We start from the raw sequence: 24,416 nt of genomic DNA on the forward strand, positions 1-24,416 counted from the left end.
CTAATTTGATAAAGATTATTTATGAGGAGACTGGCTTGTCTGTGAAATAAGAAAGAAGCGCGTTCGATCGGTCTCCAGTTTTTTTAACGTTTTTTGGTGTGTTTTCCGCAGCTTTCGAAGCGTCCGCTGGCGTGTAGTGGTTAAAAAAGGAACTAAGATTTGGAATTCAGTGAAGTTAAGAGAAAATTACGGCATTTTTGCAAGAATTTCATAATTTTAGCTTGTAAATTTCTTCTTCATATTTGTTGTGTTGCTATGCTACGCATTTCGTTTACGGTCACTCTTTCAAACGTCAATTTTTCTGCATGGGCTCTCACGGAACTCACCCTGTCATATATGAGTGCCTGACAGTTTCGACACAGTGATGCGGAATCAAATTATTTTTCGACGAGGTGTTTTGTTTTGTTTTGGTCATAATTGATTCGATTAATTAAAATTAAAAGTTTTTGGTGCGTGTATTGTGTTGAAGAGTGAACAAACATAAGTTCTGGCGGGATCTTTTCGGGGAATTTTGTTGCTGCTGATGCTGAAGAGGACACTGCGAAGAAGCCGAAGGATCGTGTCCGCTGCAGGCAAGGAAACCATTCTACAAGATGAGCAAGATCAAGCTGCCCGTGTTTGGAACACGCAGCTGGCCATCCGAACGACTAAAAACGGATGGCAACATTCAGTTGCTTAGAAGCAAAGCAGCCGACAAAGAGGGCTACCGGAAATTCCAGAAACTTGGTGAGATCTATCCAAATTCAAACTTTCAAAATTTGCCTATTTATCAACAACCTTTAAATACGCGCTAATCTCATTTCTGCCTTATGAGATTGTAAGTCTGAAGATAGTTCGAGAACTCTTCTGGTTCTTGTTCTATGTTTGGGCGGGCCGGACAATGCCCAATGACCTCGGAATTGGGCCGCAAGGAGCTCTGTCATTCTGAAACGGGTCATTGGAAGCAGCGCGAGGGCTAACACCACCTAATGTCCGGGACTGCGATAAGCTGTATCAGCATAAACCAAGTCTGATACAGATTATACTTTCCCATAATTTCGTAGCCGGCCTACGGATATTGGATTGGTTAAACACACACACACACACACACACACACACACACACACACACACACACACACACAATTTGGTTAAGATTATTTATTGTGAAATATTATTTCAATAAATGAGCAAGTAGCAGTTATTGATCAGCCCGCCTGTGTGCTTCTAGCAGATGTGGCGAAAGAAGCTGATATAGGTAATTTCAAAAACACAAAACTTTAAAATCCGATATCTCTGGAACGAAACATATTCATTTCTGTCGATAAGTGATTCTTATGTAAAATTGGCCGGGAAATACGATGGTGAAGTCAAATAAAAAAAAATAAGTTAGGGTGTTTTGAGATACGGCCGTTTAAAGTTTTCAATTGCGCAATACAGGTAGAAAAAATAAATTAATCAAAATGTTGAACACGGAAATGGATTCTACGTCCAATTTTTTTTTTTTTTTCAAAATTGAGTCTAAGGCCTTCTAAGATTTGTGGTTCCTGAGCTATCGCCGTTTGAAACTAGGAGGTTCGCTCAAAAATCGCCAAAAAGTCGATTTTTTGGGGAGGTACAAAAATAGAGGGGGGTGGTCCGATTTGGATGAAATTCAGGATTCTTGCATATTTTGATAGTACCAACAGCCCTGCCCAGAATCGGAGAGGGTAATTTTCAAATGCTGTTCCGCTTCAGATGGAATGACCCATATAGTCACCTTTGCCAAACATATTGTTTGAAATAGTATAAAAATAACTCAAAATAAACAAATAATTTTTCGTTTTCGTTTCGTTTTACGGAGCAAGATGGGGGACGCGGCCTCAAGTCAGTCCAAGTCCGGTTTCTTGTGGAAAAGGGTAGTGGCCGAACTAGTATTGCATACCAAATGAACACCACCGGAAGATATAGGGGATCGGGAGGGGGAAGGTGAAAGAAAATAAGTGTAGGTGTGAGTTGTAAGAACTTGGATGACTTGAGCAATTACGTTAATCTAAGTTTGAAACTGAATAAAGGAAATCTGAAATTATAATTCGCAATTCGCAATTTTCAGTGTAAGAACGGGCCTTGACCGATTTTATGCACTAGGTTCCCGACAAACACGCACTGCCCTACCCTACCTTCATCTCGCCCTTGCTCTGAGTCAGTACGAGCAACACGCTAGAACACGCTTTGAGTGTTCGTGCCAGGCATGCACACCTTCTTTTCCGGTTACTAATCTAATCTAATCGAACACAAGCGCAGCCAGTCCGAAGAAAGCATCCGGGAAGAACTTATGGTTAGATTACGCCTCAAGTTCTTTCTTGTCATTATTAATGATTGCAGTACTTTCGAGAACCCCCGAAATGTATTCACGGTGTCCAAAATACCGTTATTATAAAATAAAAATACCCCTTTGAGATAAATACACCAGTTGATTGGTATAACCCCAGAGCACCTCTGGGTGAAATATGAAAATCTTTGTCGGGCCAGTTTTCAAGTTACGCCCTTTTAAAAATGTTAGTACCGATTTTTCATGATTTCCTCATAAAAGCGAACTCAAAATCCACGGTTAATTCATCAAAATTTCACTTCTTGTATATTATACAAGCGGACACTATTGTCCCAAATTATTATTATTATTTAACAATGTGACGTAAGCGCCCCATGTCTGAATTACGCTCTTAAGAGATGTTATTATCGACTTTTTTTATTAACTAAAGAAAGTTGTTTGAAAATGCATAATTATGACTATCTGAGCATTATTATAACATGTAAACGTCATTTTTTATTCAATTGGACTATCTTGCAATGTGACGTAAACGACTGTTAATTCTATAATAAAAGTTTGGTAGAATTTAAAGGAATTTAGATCTGCAACTAAACCCACATAAATTCCTCTCAATTTGATTTCAAAACTATTTTCCACTGTTTGCATGCTACAGATGACTTAGTAGCCACATTTGGTACACTAGTACAAAAGTTTTAAAGTGCCCATCCATAAACGTCGTAACTCAAATTAATCCGCCATTGCTTTCAAACAAATATCCTATGTTTTACTAGTTGAACATAGTGCCTAGATCAGGCCTGCCCAACCTTTTCGGCTCAATTTTCACATTTTTGATCGTCAAAATTACAATTGTTGATATTTTCATGGTTTCTTTGATAGAATCGGTTCTCAGATGACCAGTGAACATAACTTTACCAAAAGTTTGAAAAAATATTTATACAAGTCGTTTTTATCTAAATTTTACGTCAAAAATCAATCCGGCCCGCGGGCCGGACCAATTTTTCACTTAAAACTTACATAAAAATGACCAGCAAAAAAAAATTTTCAAACTTTTATCAAAGTTATGTTCACTGGTCATCTGAGAACCGATTCCATCAAGGAAACCATGAAAAAATCAACAATTGTAATTTTGACGATAAAAAATGTGAAAATTGAGCCGAAAAGGTTGGGCAGGCCTGGCCTAGATTTTTATTCTTAACTAAAACCTATTAATCGATCACAATCTTTAATAAAGAGTTTTCGTAGATTATGGACAACCCACAGATTATCTCAATTCAATGAATGAGTGATTATAATAATTATAAATATAATCCTTGCAGAATAAATAAGCTCTACCAAACTTTTATTATAGAATTAACAGTCGTTTACGTCACATTGCAAGATAGTCCAATTGAATAAAAAATGACGTTTACATGTTAAAATAGTGCTCAGATAGTCATAATTATGCGTTTTCAGGCAACTTTCGTTAGTTAATAAAAAAAAGTCGATAATAACATCTCTTAAGAGCGTAATTCAGACATGGGACGCTTACGTCACATTGTTAAATAATAATGATGATTTGGGACAATAGTGTCCGCTTGTATAATATACAAGAAGTGAAATTTTGATGAATTAACCGTGGATTTTGAGGTCGCTTTTATGAGGAAATCATGAAAAATCGGTACTAACATCTTTAAAAGGGCGTAACTCGAAAACTGGCCCGACAAAGATTTTCATATTTCACCCAGAGGTGCTCTGGGGTCATACCAATCGACTGGTGTATTTATCTCGGAGGGGTGTTTTTATTTTATAATAACGGTATTTTGGACACCGTGCGTATTACACTCACTAAAGCGGCCCGGCCTACTGCGTTGTATTAACCGCAAGTGACAGATTCTATGAACGGAACCCACATTTCATGGAATCATCAGGGGAAGAAGAAGAAGTGGGGACATACCGTACCAACCACTTCGAGTTATTTTATAGAATACGGTGTGTGGTGTGTGTAGGGGAACCGTCGGGAGAGGGATTGTTGTATTATATAGTAAATGACCATGTGACATTATTTCACCACTACGGATTAATTCACTCAAGGGGTGCTTATGAGGCGGGAGCCGTAGCCATTAAGCCACGGGCCGGTCAAATTCAATAAAACATTATTTCCGTAATTTTATTTGAGAAAAACAAACATAACTTTTTTTGAAATCACCCTGCTGTCATTGAGGGAGACGCTTTGTTATGATTCGTTTTTCTTCGCCGAATGTACATGGCGCTTTTCATGACGCTTTTTCTTCGTCACGAGGTTCATGTAGTCTTTTGTTTGACAGGTTGACAGGGCTATATTAACAGGGACTGCTGATGGCAGAGATTTTGTTTATGTTACTTTATTTAAAATCATGATTAAACAGACTTTACTAAAGTAACTTTTGCTCGTTTTTGGTGGAGAAGTAGCTTATTGGGAGTACTTTCAGAATGTTCAATAACCCAGGAAGTGTCAAAATGTACATGATGCCTTTTGAAATGTTACCGTCGAAATATCGAATATTCTAGCACCGCCATATTGGCCACCATTTTGGATTGTAAAAAAAAGCTAAGCAATCCACTTTAACGACCCCCGGGTCTTTTGTGGTCTCTGTTGCAAGTTTCTACTCATATCTAGGCGTCCGAAGGTTATGTGTGGTGAGTCACTCGAAACCTCTTTTACGCAAATGGACCGACGTTTTACTTCCCCATCCGATAGAAGGCGTGGTCAGGCAAATTTGGCCTCGAAAATGCCACCGGGTCCGTCTGGGATTGAACCCAGGCCATACTGGGGTGAGAGACTACCACGCTAGCCACTTGGATTTTGGATTGCACATTCCTGAATATTTTGGAGTATTCTAGGAGTCATATTCGAGCTCAGCGACCCCAAATTAGTTAAAGTTGACTAGTCAGTAGAGATTTTCACAATTGCTTCATTTCGTGACGGGACAACGCGAGCAAAACCCTCTTTTGCAAAATATCTGCGTTGTCCCGCCACGAAAAGAAGTACCTGTCAAATCAACAAAATTTGACGAAATTGGGTGATCTAGGAAGCAAGATCTTCGTTTTTATTTTAGAAACAACTGTAGAAAAGGGGTTTTCCAAAAACTTACTAGGAGAGCAGAGTTCTTCACTTTTGTGTATAAAAATCAAAATGATCAATTATCTCACTAGGTTTTTTGACCAAATTTTCCCTAGTCTTTGTTTAATTGCATTTGAAGAACCTTCTGTAACCAAACGGTTATTGAAAAGGAAATAGTTGCAAGGAACACCAAATCTCTATGAACCAGTTATTCACACAAATTGTAAAATTGTTATTCCCTGGAGATGGAGCCACACGTTGCCGTCGTTTCAGGGCTACTTGCAAAGATGGTTTCCGATGTTGATATATATCACACATTTATTTTATATTCATATACTTGTGTTGATAGAAATCACAGCTTTTATAATACACTCAACCCCCGCTGGTTGGTCACTTTTCGTTTGACACTTTTTAGTTTGTACCCCGTTGGTTGGTCAAAGTCAAACTAAAAAGTGACGAACTGTCACTTTTTACACCGCGCTTACGCACACTACCAAAACAAACGTTTGGTAGTGTGTGTGAACTCCGTGTAAAAGGGGTGTCAAACTAAAACGTGACCCCGTTCGTTTGACAACAGTTGGTGTCAAACCATCGGGGTTTGAGGGTATGTAAAATTGCAAGATATTGAATTTTTTTTTATTTGAGTCTCAATATTCTTGTTCGTAAAATCTGTTAGGAAGAGGTTTAAAACTGTTTGATAATGGGGAGGAATAGTTAGTTTTTTTTTGTAACATTTTCTAGGTTGCTTAATAAGTCCAGACTCCAGTTATGAGTAAGCCAGTTTAGTAATGCTATCAGAATCTCTGATTTCAATTGAAGTGGTACCCTACCAATTTTTAATTGTCATAAAATCCATAGAGTCTCGATCAATCAATAATGAAATGATATCGGACACAATTCGTTAATCTGTTGAACTAACGGTTTTCGGATTATGGTTGCATCGACCATTGTTGCGAATCGAGGATCTACTGGAGTTTTGATGATCAAATAGAGCCTAACATTTCAAAAGAACGCACAGGTGTGAACAGGATTGTGTCCCTTTCACTCAAATGATAGTTTACATAAGGAATGATAGGGATACACTCTTGTTTGCAAAGCTTGTGTGCGTTTTCGTTTTACGGAGCAAGGTGGGGGACGCGGCCTCAAGTCAGTCCAAGTCCGGTTTCTTGTGGAAAAAAGGGTAGTGGCCGAACTAGTATTGCATACAAAATGAACACCACTGGAAGATATAGGGGATCGGGAGGGGGAAGGTGAAAGAAAATTAGTGTAGGTGTGAGTACAGTGGACTCACTCGTTGTCGATGTTGACGGGACCGTCGAGAGCGGAGTTATCAAATTATAGAACGTAAAATCAAAGCAATCTATTTGAAGGGACTGAAAAATTTATTGACAGCTGGAGCAATATTGATATCGAGAAGATCGACAGCCAGAGAGTCCACTGTAGTAAGAACTTGGATGACTTGAGCAGTTACGTTAATCTAACTTTAAAACTGTATAAAGGAAATCTGCAATTATGATTCAATCAAAAACTAATTTGAGATTTATACAAAGGGAACCTATGATGTATTTCAAATTTAAAGGCAATTAAATATATCTACTGGAAAATAAAAGCTGAAAACTAATTTGTCACGGGAATATAAATCTTGAGGCCTCTATTCTGGCCCCCGTTCTGTCGCGTCCGTCAGTAGTCTTGTCTGTCGTACATTACAACTAGAAGCAGATCTGCCAATGAAATAGTACACTTTGACTAATTAAACCAATTTAACTAATCATTTATGCCCAATTATTCATTTCAGGAAAGCTAACCAACTTGAATCAACAACCTCAACTAAACTGTCTGAAAGTAACTTGAATCTCAAATCCTCGAAATTTTAATTACAAATCCAAACATTCCTTTACCTAGTTTTTAAACCTGGTTTGCTGCTTCCAAAAACAATAAACATTATTGATACGTTCATATTTTACAAGCTAAACACTTGTTGTTAAGTCGCCTAATTCATGCCTTACATTTCATTAGGGCACACAAGCTTTGCAAACAAGAGTGTATCCCTATCATACTTTATGTAAACTGTCATTTGAGTGAAAGAGATACACTCCTGTTCACAAAACCCGTGTGTCCCTTTGAAATGTTAGGCTCCATTTGATCGTCAAAACTCCAGTAGATCCTCGATTCGCAACAATGGTCGATACAACCATAATCCGAAAACCGTTAGTTCAACAGATTAACGAATTTTGTCCGATATCATTTCATTATTGATTGACCGAGACTCTATGGATTTTTCGACAGTTCTGAATGGTTATTATTAGACCACATAAATTGAAATCAGAGATTCTGATAGCATTACTTAACTCGCTTACACATAGAAAGAGTCTGGAACTATTAAACAACCTAAAGTTACAAAAAAAAACTAACTATTTTGAGTGCCTTGCAAAAAAACTCAATTATCACAATACCAAATCCTAACCTAACACCCATTTTAAAAAATCAATATCTTGCAATTTTACATAGTATAAAAGTTGTGATTTCTATCAACACAAGTAGGGGAACTATACCCTGCCTATCAGCACTTTGATCATGAATTACAGCTTTTAAAAAGTGTTTTTGACTGTTCCAGAGTAATAAGTAGCTCAAACAAAAGTGAGCAAGCAACTATCCATTGTTGATACATCTGAAAATGTTGATTTAATAGCAGAAAACGGCAAAAGTGATGAGAATTGGTCGAACGGCTTAGAGTGATTAAAATGGGCATATTTCCCCTGTATAAGTATAAAAAAAAATGTGTGATGTATATCAACATCGGAAACCATCTTGGCAAATAGCCCTGAAACGACGGCAACGTGTGGCTCCTCTCCAGGGTTTTCCTGTCTTCAAATATTTTTCATGTTAATTTTTTTGAAAGTTTTCCCTACATCGGAATAGTTTAAAAAAAATGTTTCAAAAAAAAAAAAGTTATTTGAGGGCAAGACGGCCACTTCCTCCGGGGGTAAGATAAGACGACCACCCGTAATTTGCAAATTTTATCGCTGGATTAACTTTTTCCCAGGGATCCCAAATGGAGTTCGGACCCTGCGGATGTTGCTGAAATAGCCAACGCCGAAATCAATCACTGTAAACAATGCTGTTGCAGCAGTGACGATTATAGGCAAAAAAAAACGCTTTGCAAACTCAAAGCAAAGATCAAAAAATGTGCAGATTCGAGTATTGCGCATTTTGCACTTTACTAGAGTCTTGCGCAATTATTTTCATCACAGTATTTTTTCATCACAGTGATTTTTCTTCACAGTGATGACGACGATATCCGTTGCTATGGCAGGCTGTTTATTTATTTGTTTATTTTTGGAAGTTCAGAAAGCTCGTCCAGCTCAGAAAAAGTGTTTGGACCGGCTAAGTGGAGGGACAACGTCTTGTTTCGACTGTGGAATCGTGGTCTTCGGTACCGCGATGCAGCGGTGTTGCGCCGGCATCTTGGCTTATGGTGAATCTTTGTCTTTTTGCTGGGCGGATGGTGGACAACCAGCTTGGATCGGTACAACATCCGACTGAACCGGCGCTATGGTCCTGGGGAAGGAGATGGGAAGGTGACAGACGGCGGCGGTAAGAAGCAACTGCCCGGGATTCAAGCTACCCATGCGGATCAATCCGAGATAGACGGATGTCCGGAGTTTCGCCTTCGGAGAGGGCGATTTGTTATCATTGGCTACCCTGGAGTTTGTTCAAACTTTTTACCAATGCTATTTAGGACATGTAATCCTGTGTAATAAAGTCTTTCGAAAAAAATGTTCTTCCCGGTTCTACCATAAATACGGTAGTTAAGAGTATTTAGTACTGTTTTCACTGAAAAATAAAAAGGCTTTTCAGCCAATTCATGGCCTCGGGCCGTAAGAATAATGGTACCGTTTACTGACTCATTGAACATAGCTCGAGGTGGTCGATACAATTATGAGCATGAGCATGAGCATGAGAGATCCCCACCGTTGCTGAACAGAACCGTAATCTCGTGATGATCGATAGAATTATGCCCTCGAACTCATTAGAAAAAAATAATCCACCAAAAAACCTAACAGTGGCAACCACAAGAATCGATCCAGGAACCTTTAACAGACCATCTCAATGACTTATCTGCCTCGGCCACCACAGCTTGATGACTAGATTGTGGTCAGAAGTCGATGTAGTACACTTGTTTTGTCTTGATGGTGTGATGGAAATTCGGTTTGCCAACTGTGATGAAAATTTTCCCGCAGCACTCTACTGAGGTGCAAAGTGCGCAAAGTTGACAGTTCTCAGTCCTGCAAAGCAGTGTGATGAAAAAATCTAGGCCTAGCACGATCGACACAAAACTCTAGAAATTGCTGCAAGGCGCAATAAAAAGGTGAACCAAAAAAGCAGTACACCACCGATTGAACCTGAGCCAAGCAGCAGCAGCAGTAAAAGCAACAACAGTGAACCTGACCTATATGCAATGCAAACAAGTGAAATCGACGAAGAAGACAACGATGGATTCGAGACCGTGCTTTCTAAGCACACTCGCAAAACACGGAAGCGCTTACAGGCATATTTGGACGCGGATGACGAATTAAGAACAAAACGAAGAGAGATGGCTGCAGAAGAAACAGATGAAGAAGACGAAGATGTCATAAAAGCAAAATATTATAAGAAAAAGTGTTGTGAGATAACTTCTAAATCCCTGGTAGAAGAGGACATAGATAAACTTGAAGAACTTGATAATTCACTCTCTAAATATTCTGCTAAATATTTGAAACATAGTCAGAAATCGTTAGAAAAATGGCATGGTAACAATTATTGAAATATAGCCAGACAAGTGATTCTAGACTCTGTAATCTTTCCTCTTTCGCTATCCACTTTGAAGAGATGAATGCACAATGGTGTGAAGTCTCAATAATATAAAAAAAAATGCAATCAAAAAGTGAATTTTCCTGTTTTCAAACCATTGCATGGCAATATCTCGGCAACTAAGGGTCGAATCAACAAAGTTGAAAAAAGCAAAATATTGAGAATTCAGCTCAGCTTTTCGAAAATATTTCATTCAGAAGTGGGCAAAGATGTGCACTAATTTTAAAAATTGAAAAACTGCGACTATTTAAAAAAAAAGTCACCTAAAGATGGCTATAACTTGAAAACGGGGCAATTTTTCAAAATTTCACTAAGGCTTCATCCATAAAGTACGTCACGCAAAAATCAGCCAAATTTTACCCCCCTCCCCCCTTTGTCACGCTTTTCCTGTACTTATAACATGCAATGTCACACTTGCCCCTCCCCCCCTAGAGCGTGACATACTTTATGGATGACGCCTAAAGTACTTTTTGATTGCAAATTTGATTTTATCGAAAAATGAAGTTGCAAAAATGTTGCGACCAATATTTCGATTTTTTGAAAAAATCAGTATTCATAACTCGGTTAAAGATTTTTTGCACAACCTGGAAATTTCTGAAAAGTTGGCATTTGATGTCCTCTAAAACAGCGATTCTCAACCTTCTTCTAGGCTGGTACCCCTGCCATGTAAATCAAGTAGGCCCGAATCGCTGCTCTAAAACATATCAAAAAACGAAAAAAAATTGTGTTTTTTTGCAAATCAAGTTTTAGTGACAAAAAGTTAAATAAAAAATCACCAATCTTTTTTTTAACGTGTAACATTTTTTCCAGTGTAGTCCGTATCCATACCTACAACTTTGCCGAAGACACCAAATCGATCAAAAAATTCATTCGAAAGATATAGATTTTGAATTTTCATACATAATTTTTGTATGGACAGCTGCCAAATTTGTATTGAAAATTATATGGATAAACTAATAATGCAAAATGGCATCTTTGGGCATACCGAAGGCACCAAAAAAGTTTCAGCCGGATTAAAAAATACAAAAAAAAATCGAATGACCGAAATCTGAGAGAACTGCTCAACTTACTTGCTATATACTCATGATATTTGAAAGCTTTCTTGAGGAATTCAAATGTATGAGTTCAAAAAGTATGATGATACTAACGTTAGCCTAACAACATTGTAATTTGATTTAAAAACATTCCGGAATATTCCTTCTGATCTCGGAAGAAAACCGGGAAATTAAAAATCGAAATCTGGTGGCCACCCTGAATTAATATTTTTACCAAAAACACGGCTCTAGAATATTTAATGTTTTTTTATTTATTGAAGGTCAACCAAAATGTACAGTATGAAATTTTGAACAAACTGTTTGTTTGCCTGCAAACTAGTTTGCCAAACTCGCAAACTGTTTGTTAACAAACTTTTCCGCAAACAATATGGCGGAGCAGGCAAACTGTCAAGCACCAAAAGGTGCGTGTATTGTCTAGTTTGTTTTTGATACTGTAATGGCGGCTTTGAACATTTTAAAATATATTTTTTAAGATACATATTGTTTGTTAGCATATTACTAGTGCTGTAATACTGGTTTTAGTAATTAACTTTTTGACCCATAATTTGTGATTGTAATTTGTGCGTATATTTATAACGATAACCTGTTAGTTTACAACTTTTTATCAGGTCAAGAAAGTAAGTGCTCCCAATAAAATCAACTGCAGCAATATCAATTCTCGATTAAATTTTCAAAAGGCCCTATCTGCATAGGAAACCCATGAGGGATAGGTCCATCCTTGCCCTGATAAAAAGTCTAACAGGATATCGTTGCCAAATAAAATTACTATTACTATTACTATTTAGAAAATTTAATCTAGAATTAATACTTAAAGAAACAATCGAGCAATTAAATGTGAGAGTGTGTGCGTGCAACATGGAGTTAAACTTTTCAAAGTGCCATGGTAACCTTCACAGCAACTTCACAGAAAGTTTAACTCCATGTTGCACACACTCTCACTTTTAATTTCTCGATAGAGATAACTACATACATAGAAACCTGTAAAGTTCATTTCGTTCAATTCAATTAAACTCACTTTTTATTTATTTGCGTTAAGGACCACTTAATTCGGGTCCGAAAAAACTCACTTTTAAAAGGGTAATTAGATATTGTTGATGAATTATTTACATGTTCCCAAACAATTTAGGGGGAATATACCTATGTACCTCAAGCATAATAAAAAGTCCAACTAACAGGAGAACGTTGCCAAATAAAATTACTATTTTTATTGTTAATGTCCTTTATCTAATCTCCACTTATGTCAGTTGAAAATCACTGGATAACCTTTTTTGCTAAACATTTCACATAACCTTGCTTACAAAAATGAAACTATATATATAAAAAAACGTTTCAATCATCGTAACTTCAAACCAATTTTTTCCGCTTATTAGTCATTTAAAAATGTCTTACCTTTCTGTCGGGACGAAGACAAAGTTGTCTCATTGCAATCGGCACACAGAGACGCTTCTGTCGGTCGTACGGTGGCGGAATGCCTTCGTACACTTTCAATTGTTTCAATGCGTTGTGGCCTCGTTTTGTTTTGTGGGGAACCATGCCACGAACCGCCTTCCACAGCATTCGGCTTGGTGCGCGGAAATGGAACGGGCCACGGGCCGGGTTCACATTGCATCGTTTACGCAGATACGCAAGAAACTTAATTTTGTTCCTGAAGAAGTGACCGGACAGCTGCAAATCCTCGCACCTCACAACCACAACATTGCGCCCATTCAGAATCTGCTTTGCAATCACAGACGCTAGGCGGCCGAGAAGATGTCCGCGTCCGTCGATCAGAATCGCCTGTAAATGTAACAAAATGCATACAATTAATGCTCACTCGATGTATTTTGCATCGTTTTTTCGTCACTATGCAACACACACTTTTTTCGACAAGTCCGTCATCTTCGCAGGTTACAACAGAAAAGAAATTATGAGTTGTTGGCCTCTTTATCTTTTTCTTATTTTTCTCCGCTCGCTTGTAATTTGCTTGCAATCTATATCCTAAGTATATTGAGAATCAGCATTACACATTTTTCTGTTTTGTTTTTCACATTTGCAGAGGATTTTTCAGTTCATCTATGTTAACACAAAAATGTGCAAAACTCAATAGTGTGTAAAATGTATATGCAAATTTTCAACTCACAACAATTATCAAGATAGTTAACCAACACCATCTGGTAGTGGTTTCACAAAAAAACTACCACCATCTGTGGCATAGACTAATTATTAGCATAGAATAGAGATAGGTAGAATTGCCACTTGCCGATTCCCCCTTGTAAACGTCAAGCGACTCTGCCGACAGCGCCACCACTGCTCGAAACGGGGAACTTCAGTCGAAATGCGCACTGTGCACTTTGATGGAACTGCCCTGTGCATTCTGGAGGGTGCGTTTTGTTTGACAGTGACAGATGGAAAAAGGCTTGTTGACGTTCAGTTGGCAATCAAAAATGTGAAATGGTGCTTGGAAGCCGGATGAAAAGACGAGACTAGTGAAGGCGGTAGAACGTTAGGATTAGGCGCAAATTGCGGTTTAAGTTGGAGTGCGGAGTCTTTGCTGGAACACCACGACCACTTTTCTTCACTCCGAACGGCAAAATAGTCATTTCCTCTTCCGATTCTTCACTTGGTTTGACAGCGACAGCGAAATGTCAACATGACAAAACAGATGTCTTGGAGAAGTGAAAACGGGTGTCAACTTATTTGGCATAATCTTGAAATTTAGAAAAAAAGATGCTGATGCGAAATAAAAATCATTTAATCTTATTTAAAACATAATATCCTAGTTAAGGGATGCACTTATCTTGAATTTTCATAATTGTTTTGATTTGTTTTCCATGTTTTTTAAAATCATTTTACATTTTTAATAAATAATATATATGTGCCAACCAGTTCTCCACATTCTTGACAGTATTATGCGCAGGGTGTTGTAGTTCCCCGTTTCGCCGCTGGCATCAGTTAGGCAGCACAGTTTTGTCCCCCGTTCGGTAAATGAGTGGCAATTCTATCTTTCTCTATTCTATGTTATTAGCCTGTCCCATTTTGAGGTCATGTCGAGGAATTCCAGGTGCTCACTTCTTAAATGATAGATTATGATGTAAGCAGGGTTACCAGGTCCAAACTTTAAAAATCTGGCAAAGTATCGATTAAAAATCTGGAAAAATCTGGCAGACGAAAATTTAATAATTTTGAATAGTAAACGGTATGGATGATATGAATTGATTCAAAAATTTGTTGAATTAAGATGGTTTAACTGATTATATGACCTAAAAATGATGAATTTACATTTTCTTTTTGAAAACACATTCTATTTTTATTAGATTTTCAATGAAATAAGTTTATTTAAATCAAAAATGTGTTTAAAATGGGCATAAAGTTAAAAATCTGGCAAAATCTGTCAAAATCAGGCACAGAGAAGGGTAAATCTTTATTCTGGTTGACACTTGAAAAATCTGGCATTCCCAGATTTATCTGGCAACCTGGCAACCCTGGATGTAAGGAACAATGTTTTCTTAGATAAGAAAAAATAATAAAATACTTTCTCGCACCCCCTAGTCGATTTACTGAAAAAAGTCACTTTTTTGAACAAATTTTCTAAAATCACTTGGAATCAATACAAAAACTGTTTCGATCAGGTGTGTATTATCTTCAAACGATAGGTTTTTGTCCATAGATTAAGATACACTATCAATATTGGACCAAAACTTAAGTTTTTGGACTCTCCCAGGCGGATTTATGTCGGAAAAATCGCATTTTTTCGAAAGTTTTTTCAAAAATGCTTATTTAATTTAGGGTAGCCTATTTTTCCCAGTGAAACCAATACATCCCAGTTAACTCAATCCGAATTTTGAAACGGAATCTATTTAGAATCGTATACAAATTCCGTTTCAAACGCAACAACCGGTTCCGTGTTCGAACCGGTTGTTGCGTTTGAAACGGAATTTGTGTACGATTCTAATTAGATTCCGTTTCAGAATTCGGATTGATTTGACTGGGATGCAGCTTGTAGGAAATTTCATGGCGAACATTTTTCCCTCTGAGAAAATGCAATTTTGACTCTCCAGAGCCGAGATATTTGAGTTTTAGTGAGAAAAACGTGCCAATTTTCAAAATTGCTCAGAATTCAGAAGCAAGGCCTACTAATTACACGATGTTGCAAGCATGTGTCGCAAAGGTCAGGGTATGCTTTCTTATAGTAATTTTGGCCGCTGAATCCGAATCTGAAATCAAATTTCGTGTAAACAGTGGTGTTTTGGAGCTACACCCTTTTGCAATGTTATTAGCGTGTTTAAATCGCTGCAATTTAAATAGCTTGCAAGTTCAGTCATACTTTTTCCTCGGTTTTCGTGCCACTTTGATTGTTATTTTACTCACAGAGCTTTTTAATGTTTTTACGTTTTGATTATCTTAAGCAATTCGAAAAAATCGCATATTGTTATTTGGCGGGGGCTAAGGGATCCATAAACCACGTGGACACATTTTTTTAAATCTCAGACCCCCTCCCCCCAATTACCATACGAAACAAATCTTATTGATATGGAGCGTGGACAATCGCTGAACCCCCGCTCCCCCCTTCCAAAGTGTCCACGTGGTTTATGAATGGTCCCTTACTAGAATTAAGGATTGATTAATGAATAGAGAAAACTAAAAATTCTGAAGCATTTTTGATGGATGTAACACATATTTTTATGAAAAAGTTCGGAAATGTCTTCCAGAACTTATTTTAATGCAAATTTTCCAAACAAATTCATCCAAATGCAGCCACTTTTCCAAAAAATTTCTCTGATATTCTATTTTTAGAAAACAATATTAACTTAAGCCCCCGCCAAATTTAAAAAATGCGATTTCCGAATTGCTAAACACATTGTTCAAACATAATCAGAACGTAAACAAACTTTAAACATAAAGATTTCTGTGAGTAAAATAACAATCAAAGTGGTACGAAAACCGAGGAAAAGTATGACTGAACTTGCAAGCTATTTAAATTGCAGCGATTTAAACACGCTAATAACATTGCAAAAGGGTGTAGCTCCAAAATATCACTGTTTACACGAAATTTGATTTCAGATTCGGATTCAGCGGCCAAAATTACTATAAGAAAGCATACACTGACCTTTGCGACCAACCGGACCCTAAGATGACAGTTTTCGTGAGTTGCGCGTATTCACCGACAGATGGCAAGTGGGCCTCGTCGGAGTCCACCCATCAAATACGAAACTCAAAATTTGCAAAGAAAACTTTTTTTCGTGACGGCTTTTGCGGCACTCTTATTCAACTGTTCTAGACTAATATTTGAACGTGGCGTATCTCTAAACAAGTTTTTAAAGAAAATGATTCCAGAATGCTTATTTTGTCGTTTTAAACCAAAACAAGGCAAAAACTATATTTATTTAAACTATTCACCATTTTCAAATGTTTGGCTAGATAATATCGAAGGCCGCCATCTTAGGCCCACTGGGCCCACAAAACAGGTACGCTCAGTTTGTATGGGAGCTGTCAACATGCTCCCGGGCTGTTTGCGACACATGCTTGCAACATCGTGTAATTAGTAGGCATTGCTTCTGAATTCTGAGCAATTTTGAAAATTAGCACTTTTTTTCTCACTAAAACTCAAATATCTCGGCTCTGGAGAGTCGAAATTGCATTTTCTCAGATGGAAAAATGTTCCCCATGAAATTTCCTACAAGCTGCATGTATTGGTTTTACTGGGAAAAATAGGCTATCCTAAATTAAATGAGCATTTCTGAAAAAAGTTTCGAAAAATGCGATTTTTTTGACATAAATTCGCCTGGAAGAATCCAAAAACTTAAGTTTTGGTCCAATATTGATAGTGTATCTTAATCTATGGACAAAAACCTATCGTTTGAAGATAATACACACCTCCCAGTCAAATCAATCCGAATCCTGAAACGGAATCTAATTAGAATCGTATACAAATTCCGTTTCAAACGCAACAACCGGTTCGAACACGGAACCGGTTGTTGCGTTTGAAACGGAATTTGTATACGATTCTAATTAGATTCCGTTTCAGAATTCGGATTGAGTTAACTGGGCTGATCTTAACAGTTTTTGTATTGATTCCAAGTGATTTTAGAAAATTTGTTCAAAAAAGTGATTTTTTCAGTAAATCGACTAGGGGGTGCGAGAAAGTATTTTATTATTTTTTCTTGTCTAAGAAAACATTGTTCCTAACATCATAATCTATCATTTAAGAAGTGAGCACCTGGAATTCCTCGACATGACCTCAAAATGGGACAGGCTACTAATTATATATAGATACGCCACTCCGCTGTTGGGGCTGGTGACGCTACCGCCACGCCATAATTCCCCCTGGTGGCAATTTACAGGTAAAATTGTTGGGCGTCTCCCTTTGGGAATATTGAAAAAGTTTTTTCTCCCCAGTTTCAGTTCAATTGGTTCGGTTGCATCGTAGCAACATCTGCTTTTCAAACTTTATTTATTTTCTGTCAAACCAAAAAGCACATCATTGGTGATTTTAGAGTTCATTTAGAAAAATACGGTCCAGATGCTTCCGCCTAACTAAAATTCCATGAATGGAACCGGTTTATCCGACGGTGCCCACTGTTCGACGTGGATAAGTGCCGACAAGTGAGTAGATTGATGTTTAGCCAAAAATGACTTAAGAAAAAGTTTTGTTTTCACACCCCCTCAGGTTACGTTCAAAATCCCCACTGCTAGTGGAACCTGCACCGCAATCCAGAACCTGTCCTCCAGATACAACCTTATCCAGCAGACACATTCTTCTCCAGCCACAACAACGCTTTTTTTTATTGTTCTCCGAAATGCAGCGACAATCCACCGGAAGCGAGCAGCGATGTCTTCGGCAGCGCAGTCTTCTTTTGTGTGAACTCCAGCAATCTCTTGCCGAATACCGGTTCCTCCGTGGTTCCTCCAGAATCTGTCGTGTTCTCCTGCATTTCATTGCGATACTGAACGAGAATACTCGGACAATCAAAAATACCACGACGAATCAAGTGCCCTGCTGGCAAAAGTGTCAAGAACTAGTGACAATGCTATGATTTTTCTGCAAATTTTAATTTGTAGTAATACTCAAGTAGTAGTGATTTAAAGATGCACAATAAAACGGTTCTGAATCTGTTTTGAATTTTTATTGTCTAAACTTGGGAGCTGCCACTTTGAAAGCTCAAGGTTGTTCTTGCTCCATGCCATTTCGGGTCAGACGGGTGATCAGAAGGCAGCGGTGACCCCTCTCAATCCGACAATCCGAAGTTATTATACCAACCTTCACCAGCAAAAATCACCTTATAACTCGGATTGCACTTAGTTCGTTCACCGTCGGTACCACACGGGACGTACCACCTGGGAGCGGCGCGAACCTGCTTCTATTTCGCCACCTAGTGGGCACTGTTTGACCTTGGCTTGAAGTTGGGTCACATCCTCCTCCTTTGGTTTCTTTGTTTTGATCTGCGGCTCGGAATCGCCTCTGCAGCTGCCGTTGCCGCTTGCGTTACTAGCTTACGCTGGAGGCCGAGCATCTTCCTCTTGTTTCGGAATTAATCCCAGAAAAAAATTTAAATACGAAATAAAAGCGCCCTTTGAATCAACGTTTGTGACACTTGACAAAACAGAAAGTAAACATTGAACGGGCAAACACAAAGAGTACTTCGATTTTGTTTAACAATTTAGTACCTGTAACTTGACTGTGGTGGCGCTCGGAGCGCTAAAGGGGTGTCGCCAACTGGATGTATGGAAAAATCCGAGGAAAAATCCCGATGTGAGACATCTAGATAATTAATAATCTATGATCTGTGGTCAGTCCCAGTCAAATCAATCCGAATTCTGAAACGGAATCTAATTAGAATCGTATACAAATTCCGTTTCAAACGCAACAACCGGTTCCGTGTTCGAACCGGTTGTTGCGTTTGAAACGGAATTTGTATACGATTCTAATTAGATTCCGTTTCAGAATTCGGATTGATTTGACTGGGGTAGGGGGAATGTAATTTAAGCATTTATCCAGATGTTAAGGCAATAAAGATGGTGTAGGGTCCTATGCGACACAAGTCAAACTTGCATGCGTATATAGCGCTTGCATCACACCTTGTATGCAACCCATGCATTATTGCGGATTATGACAGAAGAGCGCGTGGTGGATTATTGTTAGTAAGCCACCGGCCTGAGCGGAGGGAATTGTGAGTCGTACGGCCAGACGCGATGAATCGATGGCTAGCGGGCGGACGGGTGGAAGGCCATCACAAAACAATAGTTGTGCGCACGGAGCGAGACACAGAGAATAATTAGGACTCTACAATTGGCGACGAGGATAAAAAAAATCGCGGCCGACAAAATAAAAAGTGTTTTTGTTTGTTTGTTTTCCACAGTGTGTGTGTTTGTGTATTTTTGGTTCAACCGCGGATGCTGTGCAGCATCCCATATTTGTAGGGGGAGTGCTGACATGTTAGAGAAAAATGTGAAATTGTGAGATTGTGACAAAAAAATTGTTTTTGTTTCTGTGTATGATTAATAGTAATGGCGTTTGTTAGAGTTTTATTGAAAAACAGTAAACATAGACCAAAGGTAATAAAAAGGTGAGAGTTAGAACAAAGTGAATTGCTTCGAAAAGTTGCTAAGTTTATGTTGATTTAAATTCTGCTTAGATGTTTTGTTTTGGAAGTTTGGGAGTTGGGATGTTAGCAACGTTATTTAAAAAAAATCAGCTGGAAGTGTAAGTTGGTTGCTAACAACAAGAACAGGGTTTTTAAAAGGTGGTAAGACATACGTGTTGATACAATTGTGTGCATACAATTTGAACTGAAGCGAAAGTTATCATTTTGAATTTTGAATGTACGTAAACGGAACAAAACTGATGGTGAGCAAAACCTGAGATCGAGCTAAGATTTCTTTTGAGATGAGAAGATCTTGTGTTTGCAGTGTGTAATATAGCACAGATAAACAGATATGATCTAAAAAAGGGGTTTCAGCCGTTGCTGAGATACGCAATGTGCAGTGTGGATCGACGAGAGGTTCGACAGTTTTAGGGATTGCAAGTAAGCGATGCCTGCGAGGATCGATAAGAGGTTCGGCCATCGTTGAGATGTGCAAGAGATCGATGCCTGCGAGGATCGATATGAGGTTCGGCCATCGTTGAGATGTGCAAGAGATCGATGCCTGCGTAGATCGATATGAAGTTCGGCCATCGTTGAGATGTGCAAGAGATCGATGCCTGCGAGGATCGATATGAGGTTCGGCCATCGTGGAGATGTGCACGAGATCGATGCCTGCGTGGATTGATATGAGGTTCGGCCATCGTTGAGATGAGCAAGAGATCGATGCCTGCGTAGATCGATATGAGGTTCGGCCATCGTTGAGATGTGCAAGAGATCGATGCCTGCGTGGATCGATAAGAAGTTCGGCCATCGTTGAGATGTGCAAAAGATCGAAGCCTGTGTGGATCAATTGGATGTTTGGCTATCGCTGGGTTGTGCTAGAGTTCGATATGAGCCGATTTAATCAGATGTGCAACCGATAACTGCGTGGATCGTTGAGAGGTTGAGCCATCGTTGAGAAGTGGAAGAGTTTGATATGAATTTGAAATGTGCAAGAGCTTGATACCAATATGGAACTATATGAGGTTCGATAGACGTTGAGATGTGATTGAAATTGAGGCATGGAGGACTCGATGAATGATTGCCACTGGTATGTAAATGATAAATAACGGTAAGTCTTTCATTTATGGAATCATCAGAAGACAGGCAAATGGGTTTTGGGTTTTGTTATGTAGGGTGATCTGCTGCCAGTTTCCGAGTAAATGTAAAAAAAAAGTTTAATGATGAAAAACTCGTTGTAAACCTACTGATGGTGATGAAGTCCAACTGTTTTATTATTATTGAGACGCAGAAATTTAAGATAAGATAACAATTTGTTTAGATAGGATGTAGGGTGTTAATGACACCTAAAATGGCAAAGAAGTCGAGTAAGTCGAGCAATCTTAGAAATGTGTAAAAAAAAATGACAATTTTCTGACAAACTTCACGGTACAGAGTAGGGTTGGCACGGTACATGGTACAGAATATTTGTTTATTTGTTTAACACCAACAGGCACCACATGCCCAAATGGTGTGCTTAAAACTAAGTGCATGTACACAAATTATCGCCTAAAAAACAATAAAAACTTATTTTTGATGACGTCACGGGACAGATTAAAATCGAACAAAGAAGCTACAAAATTGAATGCTCTGTGTAGTCCAGTCAATGTGCTATACATAGCATAGTTCGTCCGGCGAACAGGAACACGCAAGAACGGAGTGTTACGAAGCGTTCGAAGCGGGGCCATAATGTCTAGTCCTCGAAGAATGGCTGGGCAATGCAATCTAGAAGTCAGAGCGTCGGAGATTACGAGTACATTTCTACGCACTGCTAAGGTGTCAAGGTTGATCAGTTTACAGCGGCTTTCGTAACTAGGCAGATGAAATGGATCCCGCCAGGGGAGTCGACGGAGCGCGAACCGGATAAATCTTCGCTGCACACTCTCAATCCGCACCGCCCTGTTTTCGTATTAGGGACTCCATACGGCAGAACAATACTCCAGCGTTGAACGGACCAAAGCGCAGTACAGAGCCTTCAAACAGTAGACATCTGTAAAACCTTTTGCTGCACGAAAGATGAAGCCGAGCTGTCGCGAGGCTTTGGAAATCATGAATGATATGTGCTGCTTGTATGTGAGTTCCGTGTCAAGAAGCACGCCGAGGTCCTTGACACAGTTCTCCCGGGGGATTAATGTGCCGCAGATCTGGTAGTCAAACTTGATTGGGTTGCGTTTCTTGGAGAAGGTAATGATAGAGCACTTGGTGGGGTTGACGACCATTCGATTTGTTTCACACCAGTCCGTGAAAATGTTCAGATCCTGTAAGAGGGCTTGAGTGTCGGCTGCATTATTCACTTGACAGAAGATCTTCATGTCGTCTGCGTAGGACAGACGCGGTCCAGAGAGGGAGTGGTTGCAATCGTTGTAGTATAGAAGGAAGACGAGTGGTCCGAGATGACTCCCCTGTGCGATACCCGAAAAGGCCATCAAGGCAGCCGACAAGCAGTCTCCAATCTTGACGTTGATTTTCCGGTCGGCCAGATAGGACTGGAACCAACTGAGGAGAGTCCCGTCGATTCCCATCCTTTCCAGTTTTGCGATCGCAATAGCGTGGTTCAGCTTGTCGAACGCTGACGACAGGTCGGTGTACACCGCGTCGGTTTGCGATCTGGCGGTGAAGCTGTCGGTCACGAACGTCGTAAACGTGAGTAGATTCGTCGTTGTTGACCGCGATGGCATAAACCCGTGCTGGTCCTCGCTGATCAGGTTTTTGCAGAAGAAGAAAACTGGAGCCATGACCGCTAGCTCGAAAAGTTTCGAAACGGCGCACAGTGCTGATATTCCACGATAGTTGTCCACCCCAAGTAACGATTCAGCACTAAAACAAATCACTTTTCAGCACTAATAGCGCTTTTACAGCTGCGAGTTAATGCTAAAGTGTTTTGACATCTGCATCAAATGCGCTTCTACAGCCGATATGCAGCTAATTTTGGACTTTATATTTCTGATTTCCAGCTGGCCCCTACTGTTGTTGTTCCACCCCTGCAAAATGTCAACAAAGTTGGGAGAGGCACTTTTCTCTCAACTCTATTTTTAGTTTGTTTACCACTTTACCGACTCAGCTGACCGAGCGGAGGAGTCGATTTATTTGATTGAATTTGCCTTGTTGGGGGATGTGATGCCAGATACCAGAAGTGTTCTTCGATGCTTACTGATGGTTCCTGCGCCCGAGTCGTCACGCCTGTTTGGGAAATGTTTGAATGATGTGATTGGACTGTTTCAATTACTGCTGCTTCCCCTAAGAAAGTTTTCGAAATTACGGTTGCAAATTTTTGTCTTAATTTCTTCCTCCCAAAGTCAGAGGTAATTATATGCTTTGAGAAAAAAACACAAGAATTGGATTAGACACAAACACTTTTATTCATGGATCATAATCAATAAGTAACATTACCCTGAACCAGCAGCAGGGGCACCACGACCACGTCATGACCGCCCAAGTAACCATCCAGCATTAATAGAAATCATAAATCAGTTGCTAAACAGCATTCACCAGCTTATCAGCTGTAAAACTGCAATGATTAAAGCAAATCAGCTCTAAAATAACTGCTCTGATAAAAGCCGTTATAGAGCTGATTACCAACTGTCACTAGTGTGATATTCTCAAGCTTGTAATTAAAACACCTTTATGCGGTCTGCAATAGAGTTATCTACGTGCGCATGTATTGCGTGTACGTACACGAAAAAGATTGAGGTTAAATTTTGTACCCGCCAGCAAAACAAATGGTGCGCTAGTGTGCGTGAGATCGGGCTTAGATAGCTCTATGCACCGCTTTATTCGTACACCTTCATACACTCACTGACTGACAGCTCCCCCACGCTTATTGTCGATTACCTCAACTCAACACTAATTCAGCCATAACACGGCTAATCTAGAATGCCACAACACCGCCTCTACACGCTTATCTCTGATTTCCTAATTCAGGATAATGTTCAGGATGCCACATCCTCCCCTTGCCAAATTGAAAGTTATAATAAGTACACTAACAAAACAATAAAGTTAATGTTAATCTAACATCCTTTCTGCTGCTTCTCATCTCAAGTTTTGTAACGCCTTGTGAAGTGTCCGTCCCAAAGCGCGAAGGCTACCGGCTTAGGCTGCCGATATCAATGATGCCAGTTGTTGTGTTGATCGTCCATCCATCCTGTCTTCCTCCGAGTCAACTAAAGTAACGAAAAAAAAAACTGGAGGGAAAAAAAAAACCAAAAATCAGCAGAATACCATGCTCTGAAACGTAAAATATAAAAGTAAAAACCACGTATATCAGGCATAAGAAATCATAAACATCTTTGTAACATATTTAACGACGTATTTAACCGTATCACCAATTTAAATGAAAACTGTATAAGGCTCCCTCTCCGAACTAAAATTATTGTTTTCATTGACAGACGTGAGCCATGTGGTTAACGTATAATCTTCAGTGAACATCCTTCTTTACAATTATATAAAACTGTGATATAAGAATTCTCCTCTCATCGAACTATCCCCTTTCTATTGGCTATTCGAATGTTTCTTTTTTCTTCAGAATTCGCCGTGGGTACTGGG

General features: G+C 39.1%; 1 protein-coding gene across 1 annotated transcript in view; it reads right to left on the minus strand.

Annotated features, from left to right (window-relative positions):
* The window catches only part of LOC6052975 (60S ribosomal protein L13a), a 45,794-nt gene extending 32,502 nt beyond the window's left edge, over nucleotides 1-13,292 (minus strand). Inside the window, exons 1-2 of the mRNA XM_038266309.1 lie at nucleotides 13,132-13,292; nucleotides 12,664-13,050 (exon numbers count right to left, since the gene is read on the minus strand). Coding sequence (XP_038122237.1) covers nucleotides 12,664-13,050; nucleotides 13,132-13,152 — 408 coding nt within the window. The 5' untranslated portion in view covers nucleotides 13,153-13,292. The remainder of the gene's footprint in view (nucleotides 1-12,663; nucleotides 13,051-13,131) is intronic.
* Nucleotides 13,293-24,416: the final 11,124 nt, after the last annotated feature.

The sequence above is a fragment of the Culex quinquefasciatus genome, chromosome 3 (assembly GCF_015732765.1).
Source record: "Culex quinquefasciatus strain JHB chromosome 3, VPISU_Cqui_1.0_pri_paternal, whole genome shotgun sequence".
Lineage (NCBI taxonomy): Eukaryota > Metazoa > Arthropoda > Insecta > Diptera > Culicidae > Culex > Culex quinquefasciatus.